The sequence below is a fragment of the Mastigoproctus giganteus genome, chromosome 7, assembly GCF_048544385.1.
Source record: "Mastigoproctus giganteus isolate SK-2022 chromosome 7, ASM4854438v1, whole genome shotgun sequence".
In the NCBI taxonomy this organism is placed as follows: domain Eukaryota; kingdom Metazoa; phylum Arthropoda; class Arachnida; order Uropygi; family Thelyphonidae; genus Mastigoproctus; species Mastigoproctus giganteus.
In genome coordinates, this window is record NC_143581.1 from 161,751,193 (window position 1) to 161,771,488 (window position 20,296).

General features: G+C 35.4%; 1 protein-coding gene across 2 annotated transcripts in view; it reads right to left on the bottom strand.

Annotated features, from left to right (window-relative positions):
- Positions 1-7,385: 7,385 nt before the first annotated feature.
- Positions 7,386-20,296, bottom strand: part of LOC150083295 (ATP synthase F(0) complex subunit k, mitochondrial-like) — a 42,235-nt gene continuing 29,324 nt past the window's right edge. For both annotated transcript variants that reach the window (XM_090377159.1, XM_090377160.1), the window contains exon 3: positions 7,386-7,727. In XM_090377159.1, the coding sequence (XP_090233285.1) occupies positions 7,641-7,727 (87 nt within the window). In that variant the 3' untranslated portion in view covers positions 7,386-7,640. The remainder of the gene's footprint in view (positions 7,728-20,296) is intronic.

Sequence of the window (20,296 nt, forward strand, 5' to 3'; positions counted from 1 at the left end):
TTCTGCAATTAATAGTCTCAAAATTATGTTGGACACCAAGGCCTTGAATAAAAATAAAAATGGTTTTCTTAACAGCATAAAAGGCTAATTCTGACGCTGCTGAACGAAGAGCACAAATGTGTGCTGGTTTACCCTAACACTAAGCAGAAATCGAGTCAAGCCTTGGTGAGACGAGTTGCAATCACTGCAAGAAATGTATACCTGGTCATTATTTGTTGCACAAGAGGAAAGAACTGAGCGATTGTTCAGTATAGTGTGTAATTTCCATATTGGTCTGGCCACAATCTTAAATTCAGTATCTTTAAAGGGTGTTTTAAGCTGTTTGCACCACTGTTCAACAAAAGAGACAGAAATAAAGTATTTTTTGATGTTACTATTGTTGGTGTAGTTTCTTATATTCTCCTTAGCTTGTACCCTAATTTGGTTTATTATAGCAAGAGGGTAACCCCAGCCAATACAATAAATAAATTAAGATGGGTGATAACAAGGGGGTAACCCCTGGTGGGGTTACCCCCTTGTTATCACCTGTCAGTTATTTTCTCAGATGAGAAGAAATTCAACCTGCATGGCTCTGATGGGAGACAGGCAATAACAAGGGGGGTAACCCCAACAAGGGTTACCCCCCTTGTTATCGCCTGTCTTAATATAAATTCCATTGTTGAATATTTATAGGCATTGAGAAATTGATTAAAGATAGATCTCTCCTAGGTGCATGGGTGATAGCTGTTATAATGCAAAAGCATACTGGTGTTTGTTGGTTTATGAGAGATGTTAAATTGGATTTTATTCGTGTCCCAAGTAAGCATGAAATTTAAAAACTTAGTACACATATTTTCCCTTTCCAATGTAAAATCATGTCTAAGATGAATATTATTAAGCAAATGTAAAATGTCTTGGATAGTACTAACCAACTATTATCAGTAATAACAAGAACAGCGTCTAAATACCGTCATAGTATGTGATACAGGGTGTCAGATCAATACACTCAATCGTTGAGAGATAGACCTCCAATATTAAGCTGCTCAGACTCAATCCCCTTGGCAAAACAAAAATTTGTATGCTTTGTCTCAAAAGGTGATACAGTTGGTTTCAACTAAGAGTTTAAGTGAAAAATTTATTAGTAGGAAGCTTTGTATAATTAATCGGCATAGTGTTATTATTTAACATATATTTCAAAGAATATGTAATGCATATTCAATGTTTACTTTTGCATATAATGAAGTAACATTTACTGAGAATAAATTATCATTATCGCCGATTCTACAGTCCTTATTGGTTATTAAATAATGTATTGTAGGTCTGAAGGGTTTTTACTTTATACATTGGTAGACATAAAAACTGCACTTGTGAACTTTGCAAATAATGTGTTTTACACTGCACTGTGGGTTGCAGAAATGTTCAAAATGCATTTGTTAGATAGGATATCTCTGTGAATGAAATACTATAAAAAGACCCCACCTGATATACCCACCTGCCATAAATATCTTCCCAAAGGGTAAAATGTGTAATTAATGGAAATATGAGAGATCATGCAAATGGCAATAATGACAACCAAACGAACATTTTATTGCATTTACATGTATAAACTGAAATGCCAAGTTAACATAGTAATATTAGGTACTATAAATCAGCAAAATTGTGCTGTTCCTCCTCGAGGTGCAATTACAGCCTTGCAACGATCTGGCATAGAGTTAATGAACTTCTGGATATATGGTTGCCCAATTTCGTGGTACCACACCCTTACAATGCACTCCTGCGGCTGAATCTTACTTGTTGGCTTTGAGCAATTTTCAATAGGGTTCAAATCTGTTGCTGGGCCAGTCGAACACTGGAATACCAGCATTTCTGAGGTATGACTGCACCTTAAGAAAGGAAAAAAATTGGTGTATGTTTTAAGCCTCGTGAGTCAAAGACAAACTCATCATTAAATCTAAATAGCATTAAAACTTACAATTTTGCTGTGTGGCAAGGTCCTGAGGCCTGTTAAAAAATGAAGTTTTGGACGTCTGTGTGGTGATCCCTAATAATGGGTTTCAGGCACTCCTCCAAGATAGCAGTGTAGGTTTCAGCATCACTGTTCCATTAATAAACTTTAATTTGCCCCACCCCTTTGCTTGTTATGTATCCCCAGACCATCTGACCGGTGGGTAACTTTATAGTTGGTGTTATGCAGTCAGGATGGTATGTCTCCGATTTTCGTCTTCTAACATATCGCTCCCCATCCAAGCCATGCAGGTTGAATTATGATTTGTCATAAAAGATGACTGTCTCATTGCTCTTTTGTCCATGAAACATGCATTTTAGTCCAAGCAAATAGCCTCTTCCTCATTTGTTGGGTCAACAAAGGCTTCTTGAGCCAATAGACATGCAGACCACATTCTGCAAGCTGTCTTTGGATTGTTCGTTCACTTGTTTCAACACCAGAGGCCATCTCAAAGTCCAGTTTTTGATCAGGAGCACTAGTATGGTGATTACGAAGGCATAGCTTTCAAATATCGGATCTTGGGATGGCGTAGTCACTCTTACAGTCTGATCCAGGTCTTCTCTTCACATCATCGGTTTCACGCTTTAATTTCAGCACCTGGGATACTATTGACTGCTTATTTTATCAGTGATAGCATGTGTAGATATTGTTGCTCTGTCCCAGGAAGGGACAGCAACAAAAACTTTTTTTTCTTGGTGTCAATTGAACATATGGAGCTATGCTTACACATCCGCAAAATAGGATACTAATGAGCGAGTGCACTCTCTTCCAATGCCGTATTTATAGAAATGGCTCTTTTAAAATGTTTTGAAATGGCTCTTGTAATTACGGTCTGATACAATACCTTTGCTTTGCGATAAACAAAATGACTGCAATCAAACAATATCTTATATGTTTCACTACAAATGTTATTTGTCCGCCACTGTACATGTATGCCTAAGGATGCTGAGTTTCTGTAAGAAACAATGGGCCCATAGGAAATCTGGTTTTATACAGTTACCTGACCGAAAAGTGCAGGAATGTTGAATTCTGGCATGAGGTATATTGGAGCCTCCAGGCAGGGAGGCATTCCTGCACCTCTTTCCATATAGAAAAAATTTAAGGTTTTTTTATTGAGTTAATATTTTTTTTTTTTCCAAAGAGAAAAGTCATTTAATTGTCGTATTAAAATATTAACAAAAATTTTACAAGAGTCACTTTTTTTTTTTATAAGGACATTTATCAAAATACTAGTAGTTGGCTGCAGTTACGCTTGCCTTTAATTTATATAATAATAATAGTTTCTATAATTTAATTTCAGCCGCTCGTGTGAAAGAAATGGGATCCACATAGAATTGTAGCCAATCACCTATATTTATACCAAATTTCAAGTCAGTATCCCATCTGGAAGGATTTGGAGAGATGGACACTTGACAATACTTAATAGTAGATGCTTACAGAATAAATATAGATTTTACATTACATCACAAGTTACATTTATTTAAAAATACAAAACAAAAATTTACGGAATTTTCTGTTATTAACACCAAATTTTTATAGAGTTTTTTACGACATTCCTTTAACACATGCCGCGTGGCTGATACATTTTAGACTGTTTACTGCACTATAGAGAAAGAAAGGGCCTCCACATCTTTCCCCAAATCTTTTGTTTCCCCTCTTTCATGCACCTTTGATGCCCCCAAAGCATCAGTGCTCCTGGTTGGTTGGTTGTTGGATTTTATTTGGTGCAAAAGCAGCTTTGGCCATATTGCACCAGTGCCCCCGGTAAATGCCTGGATCACCCGTAGCTCAGGCTGGCCCTCGTTTTGTCCTTCAATTTCTTTAACTGAGACATAGTAATGTAGCATTTTTTTCAATAAGCAGTTAATATTTTATTGCACTGATTGACCAAATTGGTAAATAGTACCAGGTCTACTTCAAGGTAAGTAGATATCTGATATAATTGAATCTAATTTATTTATATAATCAGTTTTATTGAGTATGTCCTTTATCTGCTCTTTGAATAATGTCTTTATTTTCCCGAAGTTCATGTAAAGCTGAACTTTCATGTTTATTCAATTTAGGAAGCGTGAGTCGTTTCCTTTATGTTATTCACCACTTGGTTAACTTGTTGAATAAATAAATCTTTTTGTGGAAAATTAAAAGTCCAAATTCAATATCTATTACTAACTGTTTTTTTTAAGTAGCTTGCAAGGTGATAATTTATAATTTAAAACAAAAAGTAATGAACAAATATGCCACATTGAAGGAGCAGAAATTGAAAAGATGGATTCGTATACTTATCTTGGACAAGTTATTAGCTGTAATAATGATAAATGGCTGGAAGTCAAAAGAAGAATAAATTTTGAATGTAACATTCAGGAAATATTGTCATACTGAGGAGCGATCTCAATTTGTCTGAAATGTAAAATAATGAACTGATGTATACTCCCCACCATGACTTATGGAAGTGAAACTTGGGCACTCACCAAAAGAATGGAAGAGAAGCTGAAAACTACACAGGGAAGAATGGAACGAATTATATTAGGAATCAGACTATTGGATAAGAAAAGAAACACATGGATTAGGCAGCAAACTCAGGTAAAGGACATTGTTATCAAAACTAAAGAAATGAAATGGACTTGAGCAGGACACATAGCTTGAAGACACGATGACAGATAAACTAAATATAACAGTGGTACCCCAGAGGAGCTAAAAGAAAAGCTGGAAGACAACGGAGATGGACAGATGCAATTTGAGAGTTTGTGGGCAGTAAATGAATGGTCATTGCACAAAACAGAAAGTTGCTGGAGAGGCCTGCAGTGGATTGAAAATGGCTGATGATCATAATTTGATATCATTTAGAATAGCCATCCAGAATTTTGTCCTGGTTTTCATACTTCAGAAAACATTTTCTGGTTTTGAACAAAAAAATATGGTAACCCTACCACTAATTGCACTATTTTAAAATAAATTATAGCACAAAAAAAAAAAAAAAAAAAACATTTATTGAAGATGAGGCAATGGTAGGTTAGCAAATAAGCCATTGTTTATTTTGAAATGAACAATAACATACTGAGTGCTTTATATTAGCATGTAGAATACTGGCTTGGCAGGGGGAAAAAAATAGTAGTGGCAAGAATGTGATGATTTGCAGTTCTTATGAATCACCTTTTAAAATGTTCTAAAAATTAGGACATCCCAGGATCATCAACCTTACAGTAAACATGAAATTAAATGATTACGCAAACTTCTACCTGCTTTAAATACTGTAGAAAAGCAATGCTCTAAAAAAAAAAAAAAAAAAAAATTTAATTAAAAAAAAAATATATATATATATAATACTGTGTATTTAGTTATTTTAGCACCACAAATTGAATTTTCAGTAATAAACTGTTACTGCTTAAATGTAACAAATCAACAATCCAATACATCCCTAGAGCATCTTTGGGATGTATTGGATTGTCGGGTATGTGCACATCCAGATCGTCCAAAGAACAAGGTCGGACTGGTAGATGATAAAGGCCAAGTGGAGGAACATATCACCTGACATTTATAAAAAGCTGGTTGAGAGCATACCACAAAGATTGAAGGCCATCATAAAAGCAAAAGGTTTCAGCACAAAATATTAAATGACACAATAAAAGTTCTTCTGTCTAAAGGCAGGTGTCCAGATATTAATGGTAGGGCAGTGTATATAATTTCACAAGGAAACAAAGGGTACAATGTTGAAATATCAAGACATGGTTAATGATATTGGTCAGGTTGAGCTCCTTCAGAATGATTTAGTTTCACGTACATGAGAAATGCTGCCAAATCCCCCAAGGTTTTAAATTTGAGAAATAATTTTTGCCTTTAGCCAGTGGGTAGTTGATTGCTGGAACAAACTTCCATCTGTCATTGTAGAAGTTGATAGCTTAATTAAATTTAAGGAAGAGCTGGACAAGCTTTTAAAGCGAATGGATGGGCAAAACAGAATATTTTTTTTTTGGCTGATGCTGTATAAGCTTGCTTTCTTGCATCATATGCCTCTACTAATGCTAACTGATGAATAACTTATTTACACCATTTAGTTCTACCCCTTCTAGTGTATAAGGTGCAAGACTTGGGTGTTTGTTACACAATCACACATGAAGATAATGTCCGATTGTATAACATGTAAGCAGCTGGGTGGGAAGATGCATGGTGTCTTATGAATGATTAACTGTACATTTTACATCCACAGAATGTTTTTGTTCCAACACACCCGACAATCATATTTGGTGTGATGGGATGTTTCACACTACCAATGAGACCATGTTTGAAATGTTATGTTTAGGCCTGCAGGCTGCATCTAAAAAAGAAAACTTCTTGAAAGATTTCAAAGATGCTATAGAGATGGAAAACTAGGAATTTGGAAGGTGGGGATAACGATTTAAATGAGGTGTGTAAGGCACTTGGGGAGGAGCAGAATGAACAGTGGACTCTTCAGAGATAAATGCCAGCAGGGATAAATACAAACTATTAGGGGGGAACTAATGGACTGGACCTTGGCAAATTTACTATCGGTCTTCATACTGGTGACCAATGGAATAAATTGCCTTTCTTCATGGTTAAGGTTGACAATCTGACAATATTTAAAGTGATCAGTATCTTGTGGCAATGGGAACAGTTTTAATGCAGCAAAAGCTCGGCTTCCTCTAAATTATCAATGCCATTAAACTATTCCCATCCTTCTCATTAACTATTCTATGAACGATTAATTTCAATGTTTCACTCCCTTTTGAATTCAAAAATTGTTTAGCTATGCTCATCTTACTGCAGCTTGATCATGTACTTACAGCCACATAATTCAAAATAGTGTAACATGAAGTTTTACCGGTGCCTCCGTAGCCAGGTGGGAAGAAGCAGCAATGCGTAGCACACGCTTCTTGATTAGACCGGGGTTCGAGCCCATCACCACCAAATACGGAGGATGCGGAAAGGTCAGGGAATGACCACCGCATATCCCATGAGCAATATGGCCTTAGTTGCTAATGCTCCTAAAAACCAAAAAACATCTCCATCTTAGTAAAACTTTTCACAGGTTACACTATTTTGAATTATGTGGCTGTAAGTACATGATCACTCTGCAATAAGATGGCACCTACAATCAGGGGTGATAAATGCAAATAACTATATCAATGATATCACACTATTTTTCATTTTATCTACCTTCGTATTTTCTACATAAGATCTTATAATAATTTCTTGGATATTCGTGGTTAAAGAATATTCTGTTAATTCATTTAACTGTTTATTACACTGGGATGTCTAAAAACCAATTTATCACAAAATGTAACACATGAAATCACTATATTAATTACTAAACTGTTGCAATGATCTATTTCCAGGGTTTTTGGAAGCTCCGTATATTATCAAACTGAATATTTAACTTGATACCTTTTCTTTACAAACAAAGTTTATTTTTGAATACTCCACACAAGCCAACTACACAGTTCCACAGCATAAGTTTTTAAGTTAAAAAATTATGGTCTAATAAACATAAATTTTTAAATTCACTACAGCTCTATAAATCTAATATGAATATTCTTTCTTTAATTAGACATCTAACAAGAAAATATTTTTTAAAGTGAATTACTGAAACATATACATATATTATGGTATCATTTCATTAGTTCCAGCCAAAAATTTTGGCTTATTTTGTGGATTTAGGTTCTTTCTTTCTCCTTGCAACAAAATAGAGAGTTATAAGGGCAATACTAGCATATGTCGCTTTTGAAATCTGGAAAAAAAGGGGAAATTTTAAAAATCTGTATAATAGAATTTAAATATTTACAAAATATTTAAAATTAAATTTTAAATAACAAAAAAAAAAAAAAAAAGATTAAAAACAGTGCTATAAGAAAATAACACAAATGACATTTTAATTTTTTTTTCAGCAGTGTTTTTCTGCAAACAATTATTCCTTTTCTGTTGAACAAATAAAGTTTATCAAACATCTAAAATTCTATATACAGTGACACCACTCATAGCAGCCACCACTGGAGCAAAAGAAAGTGTATGCTCGGTATACATGTAGTCAGTTTCAATAATTTGGAAAAATTAAATTCACTGTAACTGGTTACTTAACACAAACATTTGTGTTTCAATTAATTTTTAATAAATAAACTTTTGTGTTATTTATTTCAAAACAATTTTTGGTAAAAAATGAATATAAACTGCTTTGTTTCAAATATTTCATTTTCGTTGTGTTTCACTCCATATTCATCGTTTTTGCTTACGTAGAATTCTTTTCTATCTAATGCATCAGCATATTTTTTTTTAATTTGGGATCATGCTGCTGTTCATCCCTTTCAGGTTCTTTGTCTTTCTCTTCCTCCACAAGTTCGTTGTTCATAAATGTACTTACGTTATCTTTACTTCAGTGTTTATGCTTTACATCACTGCATTAGTCTACAGAAACAAATTCATCACTCCTCGGTGAGGAATTTCCTAGTGTTCATCAGCTGCATCTGCAATGTCACCATCATACCAACTACCACTCAACTCAACAAATATTTCTAGCCCTTTTTGGCTGCAAAGTCATTAATGATGTCATCATAACCAATTTTTTTTTTACTGTAAATAATATTTAACTAATTTTAGCTTGGAATAGGATCTTTCATTAGATGCCACCATAATGGGGCTTGTTAAAATCAATCTTAAGGCTATGGCAACATTTGGGTATAATTCTGTTATATTTTGTGTGTGTGTGTGTGTGTGTGTGTGTGTGTATATATATATACATATATATATATATACATACACACTGTAATGTTTTCAAACATGTTTTTATATATATATACACACTGTAATGTTTCCAAACATGTTTTTATATATATATACACACTGTAATGTTTCCAAACATGTTTTTATATATATATACACACTGTAACGTTTCCAAACATGTTTTTATATATATATACACACTGTAACGTTTCCAAACATGTTTTTATATATATATATATACACACTGTAATGTTTCCAAACATGTTTTTATATATATATATATATATACACTGTAATGTTTCCAAACATGTTTTTATATATATATATATATATACACACTGTAATGTTTCCAAACATGTTTTTATATATATATATACACACTGTAATGTTTCCAAACATGTTTTTATATATATATATACACACTGTAATGTTTCCAAACATGTTTTTATATATATATATACAGGGTGTTTCAGTTAAACGTTTCAGAACTTCTAAGAGGGGTAGGGTACATCCTGACAACTCGAAATCATATAGCAATGTGGGGTCGGAAATGCTTTCCTGAAGCGGTGTTGTACACAGAAGCATCATAAAAAGAAAAGAGACCGTAAGTGAGAAATCGTTTTAATAATACATGAAAAGAAGCAAAAGGTACATGGATTAAAGTAAGTGTTCGAAGTTTCTTCCACGGGCTACAATGCACGCCTCACATCTCCGACGCATGGACATCCGAACATTCTGGAATACTCCAGGCGAATTTCGAATTTCTTCGGCAGCTGCGATTCTTGCAACCAGCTCCTCAGCATTGTCAACAGGGGTGTCATAAACTAGCGATTTCATATGACCCCAGAAATAAAAATCAAGACATGATAGGTCAGGTGACCGAGCAGGCCAACGCACGGGACCACCACGTCCGATCCACTGTTGACCAAATGTGACATCCAGGTAGTTACGAACATCGCTATAATGGGCAGGGGCTCCATCGTGTTGGAACCACATTGTCTGTTGCGTCGATGCAGAAATCTGTTCATCTCTCAAAAGTTGTGGCAATACTTGCTGCAGAAAGATCAAGTAGATAGGTGGATCAAGTGGAAGAAACTTCGAACACTTACTTTAATCCATGTACCTTTTGCTTCTTTTCATGTATTATTAAAACGATTTCTCACTTACGGTCTCTTTTCTTTATGGTGCTTCTGTGTACAACACCGCTTCAGGAAAGCATTTCCGACCCCACATTGCTATACGATTTCGAGTTGTCAGGATGTACTCTACCCCTCTTAGAAGTTCTGAAACGTTTAACTGAAACACCCTGTATACACACTGTATATATATGTTTTTATATATACACATATATATATATATACACATATAATTATGAATAAAAAATTAAAATTAAGTAAAGAAAGAAAATGGATTTGAATAGAGATAAAATGAAATATCAATAATATGAATTATGGATCAGGGACACTGCAAGAGCAAAGGTACCCTACAACCATAATGTATATATAGAAAATTATTTTAATGTTATGTGCAAATCTTTAATTTAACTTATGCTAATAATGAAAATACCGTGTACCCTGGGAGCGATGTATGTTGAATAAAGGGGGGAAGAACGGAAAAGAGTAACGTTATAAACAAAGTGCAAATTTTGAAAAATGCAAAATTTGAAAAGAACGACCAAGGTAGAAATAGCAGATTTTTGAAAAGAACAACCAAAGTAGAAATAGCATTGCAGTATCTTTCATAATTTCTGTGTCTTCTTCAGAGGTCATCCACCTAAATTATGAAAAAGAACAGCAATACTCTTACTTCTGTTTCTGACATGTTCTGTATGTCAAAAAACACGTGTACGCGGACACGTTGTAAAAAATAATTTAGAATATAAATTTTGAATAAATAAAATACAAGTTAAGCAAAAATATTATGCCAAAGTATAACATACAGAACATGGATGACCTTACAGAAGTAAGTAGCCCGCCAAAAAGAGAAGACAAAGGAAGCGAGTGTCCGAATGACAAGAATGCCAATAACTTACCGCTACGTGACCGGTCGACAAAAAAGAAAGAGCTGGAGGCTAAACCGTGTATATATGTGAAGAAACGCTAGCGGCACCTAGCGTTAGACGATTTTTGGTGTTTGCATATTTTTTTGTAATTTACGTAAGCGGTGGAGCTACGCTAGGTTCAAGTTAAGTACATGATACTCAAACTTCCGGGATAGCAAAGAAATATATATATTTCTTTGCTATCCCAAAGAAATATATATATTTCTTTGCTATCCCGGAAGTTTGAGTATCATGTACTTAAGTATCATGCTATCCCAAAGAAATATAATTTCTTTGCTATCCCAAAGAAATATATATATTTCTTTGCTATCCCGGAAGTTCATGTACTTAACTTGAACCTAGCGTAGCTCCACCGCTTACGTAAATTACAAAAAAATATACAAACACCAAAAATCGTCTAACGCTAGGTGCCGCTAGCGTTTCTTCACATATATACACGGTTTAGCCTCCGGCTCTTTCTTTTTTGTCGACCGGTCACGTAGCGGTAAGTTATTGGCATTCTTGTCATTCGGACACTCGCTTCCTTTGTCTTCTCTTTTTGGCGGGCTACTTACTTCTGTAAGGTCATCCATGTTCTGTATGTTATACTTTGGCATAATATTTTTGTTTAACTTGTATTTTATTTATTCAAAATTTATATTCTAAATTATTTTTTACAACGTGTCCGCGTACACGTGTTTTTTGACATACAGAACATGTCAGAAACAGAAGTAAGAGTATTGCTGTTCTTTTTCATAATTTAGGTGGATGACCTCTGAAGAAGACACAGAAATTATGAAAGATACTGCAATGCTATTTCTACTTTGGTCGTTCTTTTCAAAAATCTGCTATTTCTACCTTGGTCGTTCTTTTCAAATTTTGCATTTTTCAAAATTCGCACTTTGTTTATAACGTTACTCTTTTCCGTTCTTCCCCCCTTTATTCAACATACATCGCTCCCAGGGTACACGGTATTTTCATTATTAGCATAAGTTAAATTAAAGATTTGCACATAACATTAAAATAATTTTCTATATATATACATATATATATGTATATATATAGAAAATTATAAATTGATATATATATATATATACACACTGTAATTTTTTTTTTTTTTTTTTTTGATTTGGTAGTTGTTGGCGTATCGGCTTCTGTGGCCATATTGCACCTCCCAAGGTTTTTGCAGTACTTTGATCCAAGCCCGAGGCGGGAATCGAACCCGCGACCTTTGGGTTGCCGGTCAGGTACTTTACCCACTCGGCTAGCCCGGTCGGCCACACACTGTAATGTTTCCAAACATGTTTTTATATATATATATATATATATATATATATATATATATATAAAAACATGTTTGGAAACATTACAGTGTGTGTATATATATATATATATATAAACATGTTTGGAAACATTACAGTGTGTGTGTATATATATATATATATATATACACACACACACACACACACACACTGTAATGTTTCCAAACAGTGTGTATATATATACAGTAAACCCCCGCTATTCGCGGTATCTGTATTCGCGGTTTCGCGTATTCGCGATCGCCAATTTAATATAAAATGAAACCTAAAAAAATGTGAATTTTAAAGCGCCGTGAATATTTTCCGCCATAAAAAACATGGGCGTGGCTAAAATTATCTTTCCCGGTCAAAACAGCGCTCAGTGGGTGGGGGGAGAGGGGTGACAAAATCGCAAGCGTGGATGTTTCTCGCTAATCCTTGTGCAGTATGTATTATGCGTTTGTCATGGAAGGTTTCGTCGTTTGCTTTTAATTTATATGTTTATAAATTGAATAAATTTATAAATTGATATGCTTACAAAAATGATAAATCTACCGTTTTGCAGTGTAAAACAGACTTTTTCGAGTGTGTTAACGGAAGAAAGTGACTTTATTGTGGACAAGTTCTTTCTAACCCGTACAAAAATATGGCTACGAATAAAAAGAGAAATGTGAAAATATCAAAGAAGGTGATGACATTGGCGAATAAAATTGAGTTATTAGACAAACTTTCTAATGGTGAAAGTGTCTCCTCAGTGGCAAAACATTATAAAATCAATGAGTTAACGGTACGATCAATCAAGAAATCGGAAGAAAAAAATCTGCCGTAGTGTCCGTGAAAACGTGCTAATTGCTTCAAAAATTTGCTCTGTAACTCGTGATGTTAAATTAGAAAAAATGGAAAAGGCTTTAAATCTGTGTATAGAAGACCGAACTCAAAATAAAATTCCGTTAAGTTCACTCATCATTCGCGAAAAGGCAAAACTCCTTTATCAACACTTTAGCGAAACTGGTGATAGCACTGGCGGGATAAGTTTTTTAGCTAGCAAAGGCGTTGGTTTGAAAGATTTGTTTGAAATTTCTAATAAATATTACATTTAATATTAAATTGTTTCTTATTTTCATTTCGATGCCATATGTTTGCATTTCACTATGTACTGTCTATGTACATAGTCATATTATGAAGGTACATATAATACATACGTAGACAAAATTTTAGACTAGTTTTTCTTATATATTTCATACTTTGGAACGGATCCCCTTTATTACTATGGGAGCCATAACTCAGTATTCGCGACATTTCTCAGGAACGTAACCCCCGCAAATAGCGGGGGTTTACTGTATATATATATATATATATACACACACACACACACACAGTAATGTTTCCAAACATGTTATATATATATATATATATATATATATATATATATATATATATATATATACACACACACACTATAATGTTTCCAAACATGTTTTTATATATATATATATATATACACACACACACACTGTAATGTTTCCAAACATGTTACGTTAGTCGAAATGTTTCTGAACATAATGATTTTGTCGAAAATATATTCTTTGTCAAGACTGGTATTAAATACTGGATGACAGTAGGCTCGTTGATAGAAATGCAGAAAAGATGCAGATGATATTATTATTCTGACCATTTGAAGCTGCCCTGTTCCACATTTGTTAGAGATGGGTCATTGATTAACCCAACTGCCCTCTATTGCATGGAATCTAGAAGCCCGAGAGAGTTTTTGGTAGTACCACCCCAGATATGGGAATAATAATCCATGGTAGGGCAGATTTGCAATTTGTACAGAGTGAACAACTGTCTGGAAAAAAAATAATGCCAAGAGCGAAAGAGAAAACTCAGTTCTTTTAGATGCAGAGGAAGCAATATTTGTAATGTGCTTATGCTGAGAGATTAGAAGTCAGGATAATCCCCCATAGAGATATATGATCTTGTTTAGAAATCAGAGTGTCATCAAAGATAAGCACAAGAGCAGAAGAATCCTTTTTTGGAAGATGTAACACAGTTTTTGAGGGATTGAAATCAGTTATCTTTGCCACCACTGGAGAATTACCCATAGATCAGCATTTAAGGAATTGATTGTGGATATTTAGGAAGTTAAACTTTTTGTTCAGGGCAAGATTTCTCAAACTGGAAGGTGGAATGCATTATGCTATCATCAGCAAAACTATGGACAGGATTTCCAGTCAATGGTCAACATACAAGAGGAAAAGAGTGGGAGAAAGAACTGAACCTTCAGTAATACTTGTATTAGTGGAGAAGTTAGGAGACCTTTATACCAAACACAATCAAAAGCCTTTGAAATATTAAGGGCAACTGCTTGAGTTTCACCAAACTTTTCCACTAAATTTGTCCATAGATGCACATATCACCAGTGGATAGACACTGACGGAATCCATACTGACAATCAATGATCAGATGGAAGGTTTCAAAATTGTTTAGGAGTTAGCAGTTAATAGATTTCTCCATTACTTTAGAAAAAGTAGAAGTTAGTGCAATGGGACAACAACTGAATGGAAGGGATTTGTCACCCTTTTCAGAACTGGCTGGATATGAGCAAATTTCCAAGCAGAAGGGAAAACACTGGGGGAATAAGAAAGTGTAAAAAAGGTAACATAGAACAGGAATAAGCTCAGGGGTACAGGTTTTGAGAACAAGTGGGGAAATACCATAAGGATCTGGCATTTTGGCATCCTTTTGATGGAAGACCACAAGAGGCATTGAATAGTGTACTGGAATGGTAGCAGGTGGTTTACCAAGATCATTAATACACGAGTTAGAAGAAAAGTACAGAGATGGGCAAAAGACCAGAATTCTCAACTACCATTTGGACAAGAAACAAGGTATTAATTGAAGGATCATGAGCAGTCTGTTCTGAACAGCACGTGTCAACTATCATTCACCTTGACTATCACTCTTCAGACCATTCCTGCCATACCTTCACTGTGGTATATCCCAAACAGCTGACAATGCCTGTAGTTGCTGACTCACGACTTCCTAGCACCACAAATCACTCCCCGCTTCACACTCTGTCAGGTCCTTCCCTTTCCCAATTGCACATGCTTCAACTGACAGGCACTGTTTTTTTTCACTGTGTGCTGTGCCAGTTGGAGATCACTCCTAGGTGCCATGGGATATATCCACTCATGGAGGCAGGGGGGTGGTCAATGTTTTGGCTCACGAATGTAATTTAAATGAATGAAATTACACATCAAAAATGATTATTAACTGACAAGTGAGTTATGCCAAAGTGTCCAGAAAATCAGATATCTGCTCAGTGAAAAACCCAACCTACTGGAAAACCAAACCCGTTACCAACTTTGATTTGAAAGTTTTAGCATAGTGTAATGAAATTTACAAGTTTTGTGGTGGTAGAATAAATAGATCTTTATTATTATTAAGAAACCAGATATCAGACAGGTTCAGCAGATAAAAGAAAAAAAAAAAAAAAAACTTTTTGTCAACAAATAAAATAGAGTAGAATGCCAATTATCTTTTTTTTTTTTTTTTTTTTTTATGTGAACCCCAAACACGAGAGGTATTAGAACCTATAGTACTTAGTACCATGCTTGGGTTGGAGGTTGAGAAGATGAAAGAAGATATTTGTTGATATTGGACTTGAACTTCTGTAGATTGTAATTTTCAGGAAATGCGTATGAAGGAAGGTTGTTCCAGAAAACGGCAGTTGAATGAATAAATGAGGAAGATGAAAAGTTGGTTCTGTGGGTTTGAAGTTGGACAGTAAATGGATGTTGGCTGGTGGCGGCACGTGTTCGGACTGTTTTGAAAGAGAGAGCGGGAATTATAGAAGCCAATTCAGAAGAACAGTGCCCATGGAAGTATCTGTAAAAGAGGCAAGCAGCAGAAACAGTGCGTCTATGAGAAAGCGAGTGGAGAGACTCTGTTAGAGATGAATCATTAATTAACCTAACTGCCCTCTTCTGAATGGAATCAAGAAGCCTGAGAGAGGTTTTGGGGGCACCACCCCAAATGTGGGAACAATATTCCATGGCAGGGCGGATTTGCGATTTATACAGAGTGAGCAGCTGTTTGGAAGAAAAGTAACGCCGAGAGCGAAAGAGAAAACCAAGTTTTTTAGATGCAGAGGAAGCAATATTTGTAATGTGCTTGTGCCAAGAGAGATTAGAAGTCAGGGTAATCCCCAAAAGAGATATCATTTTGCCTAGAAATCGGAGTGTCACTAAAGTTAAGCATAGGAGCAGAAGAATCCTTTTTGCGAGATATAAGACAAGACTGAGTTTTAGAAGGGTTGAAATCAACTAAGTTGTCTTTGCCCCACTGGAGAATTACCTGAAGATCGGCATTTAAGGAATTGGCAGCAGATTTTCGAGAACTTGAAGCTGATTGAGCAGGACAAGGTTTCTCAAAATGGAAAGTTGAATGCAATGTGCTATCATCGGCAAAACTATGGATAGGATTTCCAGTCAATGGAAGAAGGTCATTGATATACAAGAGGAAAAGAGTGGGGGAAAGAACTGAACCTTGGGGGACACCGGCATTAGTGGAGAAGTTAGAAGACAGAGAGCCATCTACCATCACCCTCAGTGAGCGATCAGAGAGAAAACTGGATAACCAATTACTAAAAACAGTTGGCAAACCATAAGATGGAAGCTTGTTTAGAAGACCTTTATGCCAAACACGATCAAAAGCCTTTGAGATGTCAAGAGCAACTACTTGTGTTTCACCGAACTTTTCCATTGAATTAGTCCATAAATGGCTAACATAAGCCAGAATATCACCAGTGGATCGACACTGACGGAATCCATACTGGTGATCGTTGATCAGACGGAAGGTTTCTAGGTAGTTTAAGAGTTGGCGGTTAATTGATTTCTCCATTACTTTAGAAAGAGTAGAAGTAATTGCAATGGGACGATAATTGGATGGGAGGGATTTGTCACCCTTTTTAGGAACTGGCTGGATATGAACAAATTTCCAAGCAGAAGGAAAAACACCTTTGGAATAAGAAAGTGAAAAAAGTCGGCAAAGAATAGGAGTAAGTTCAGGAGCACAAGTTTTGAGAACAAGTGGAGAAATACTATCAGGACCTGGAGCTTTCTTAGCATCAAGATTCATCAAAATCCTTCTGATATCCTTTTGACGGAAGACCACAGGAGGCATTGAATGGAGCGTGTTAGGAATGGTGGGAGGTGTTTTACCAAGATCATTAATACATGAGCTGGAAGAAAAATGGGATGCTAGCAGGTTAGCTTTATCCTTGGCTGAAGTGACAACAGAACCATCTGGTTTGGACAAAGGTGGGAGCAGAGATGGGCAAAAGTTGCCGCCAATAGTTTTGGCAAGAGACCAGAATGCTCGGCTACCATTAGGGCAAGAAGCAAGTTTTCTACTCTTAGCCTGTTCAAACTCTAGTTTCGACTGATTAATAACTGCTTTACAATTGTTGCGAGCTTTGGTGTAGGCAGAAAATGAAACTGAAGAATTAGAAACAAGCCAATTACGATATGCAACATTCTTCTCTTGGACAGCCTTAGCACATTTATTGGAAAACCAAGGTTTAGATAAAGGATGAGATTTTATTTAAAGTGGAGTGTGGGATAAAGGATTCCATTCCTGCAAGAATAATTTCACTGACACGATCTGAGCAAACGTTGACATCAGAAGTTTTGAAACAGTAATCAGACCAAGGAAAAGAAGAAAAGAAGTCTCGCAGGTCATCCCATTTTGCATTCTTGTAATGCCAAACAATACGAGGTTGGGAATAGCCATGAGATAAAGGTTCCATTGGAGAAGAGACAATCACCAAGTTGTGATCTGAAGTGCCTAAAGGACCGCTCACTTCGACCTTGTACTTAGAAGGGTTGTTTGTGAGAAAAAGATCAAGCGTATTGGCTGTATGATTAGGATTGTCCGGTATTCTTGTAGGTAAATGAACAATCTGTGCTAGGTCATTAGTAATTGCAAAAGCCTCAGCATCTCGACCTGCTGGGTCGGTGTGACTAGAAAATGGAAGCCAGCTGGAGTTGTGAACGTTAAAATCACCAAGGAAAATTACCTCACTGTTAGGAAAGTTAGACTGGAGAAAGTCAAGTTGCAAAGAGAGGAAGTCAAAGAGCTCCAAGTGATTAGTGGAGTTGGGAGAACGGTAGAGACAACAGATGAATTTGACACAATGAGGTAGAGAGATTTTAAGCCAGAGAAGATCAAAGAGAGGAGATTCCAAATTGCCAAGTCTCTGACAGAGAATATCAGAACGGACATATGCACAAGTACCACCTTTGAGGCGAAAGGAATCATACAGCAAATAATTTGGACATCTGAGATAAGAAGTAGTTGAATCAACTGATAACTGAGATTCAGTCAGAAAAAGTACATGGGGTTTGGAAGACTGCAAGTGGAAATGGACATCATTGAGATTGGAATTAAGACCACGTATATTTGTGAAATGAATTAGGAAGTCCTTGGGAGGTTTAGATCTTTTCGCAGATAAGCTTGCTCTATTATTTTGACAATTCATGGTGTATTCAATAGTAAGAAAAAGTTGTTGTTGTTATTTTAGTTTTTAGGAGCATTAGCAACTAAGGCCATATTGCTCCGAGATATGCGGTGGTCATTCCCTGACCTTTCCGCATCCTCCGTATTTGGTGGTGACGGGCTCGAACCCCGGTCTAATCAAGAAGCGTGTGCTACGCACTGCTGCTCCTTCCCACCTGGCTACGGAGGCGCCGTAAGAAAAAGTGGGTGGGACATGCTGTATGAAGTAATGAAATTTTTGGATATGGCGTACATGTGGTAAGAATAATTAATGTCAGACCTCTTCCGGATAGCAAAATATTCTGGATAATCAAACGTAAGGTAAAATTAAATAAATTCTGTTATAACGTATTAAGGTAAAAGAAAGACTTTAAATAGCATGAAAAATACAAATTTATTTAATTTAAAAAATACAATAATTTATACATAAAAATTCACACATTTACATGTTGTATATTCGGATAGGTATTTTACTGCAAATTTTATGTGGAAAAAAATTTAAAGTAATTTTTTTTAAATGTTCGATCGTTTTTTGTTTCATTTGTTGTGACTTTTTTTTTTTTTGCTGCTAAATCTCTCAAGTTCCTTAATATCAAACTCTCACTTGTGGTTTCGAAGTAAACTCATTAGTCCTCATCCAATATTTCACCAGATATACGAAGTAAAAAAAAAACAGACAGAAATACTCTTGTAATATACTAAAAATTTGTCTCAAATACTACCATTAATAAAAAAAAAAGAAAAATCAGCCTTTCAAATTATTCTGGTAACTAACGTTCTACTGCATATTCAAACATATTGTGCTGGGTCTACTTTCACACTTGGCACTGAGTAAAAAAAAAATCAAACTAGATTAGATATCACTTAGTGTAGACTGAACTTCAATAACAGCAAGCACAGAGATTTTATATACATTGGGTGTTCTTAAGCACATGGGATGAAAACAAGGATGTGCTAACCCTCATTATACAAAAAGGTCCCAGTAACGATTCTATTGGGATCTTTTGCTGCCCTCAGAGAACAGGCTCCTGGATGCAGTGGTTTCCAGATTTTCATATTAACACAGGTCTGACTACAGGTTCTTCAAAATAAACTGATTCTTTTTTGCTGAAGAATTTAAATAACTGGCTGCCAGTTTTTCTAAAACATTTATTGTTCAATATCAAAAACTACCATTCTGTAGTTAATGAAGCCTGATAACTAGCCAATTCCTGTTTTTATTTTATTATTGATATGGCTAAAAAATGTTTCACATAAATACAAGTTTTGAAGGGGGGAAAAAAATGCAATACAAGAAATCTTTACCGTTTTTTTGCAAAATGCTGGATACTCTATTTTTCTCAAAAACAGTAATATTCATTAAATTTAAGTGATTTTAATCATAAATCTTATGGAGTTCAATCTGTCTTTCCTCTTCAATGTTCATCAGAACATCATTTTGGTATTCCAGAAATTTCCAAGTTGCAAACCTTGTTCTGATGAATGCTCAAGAGAGTACTCACAAACAGTAGCCGTATTTTTAATAACCAAATCTACTGAACTTGCAAAATTTGCAAACGAGGGGAAAAGATAATGATAACTAGAATTAGATGTGTTGCACATTACTCAGAGTTTATAAAAAGTAGAATTGTTAAATAATGAAATGCCTTTAGCCCATTGTGGTCTGATGTTGTGACCACCACAGCA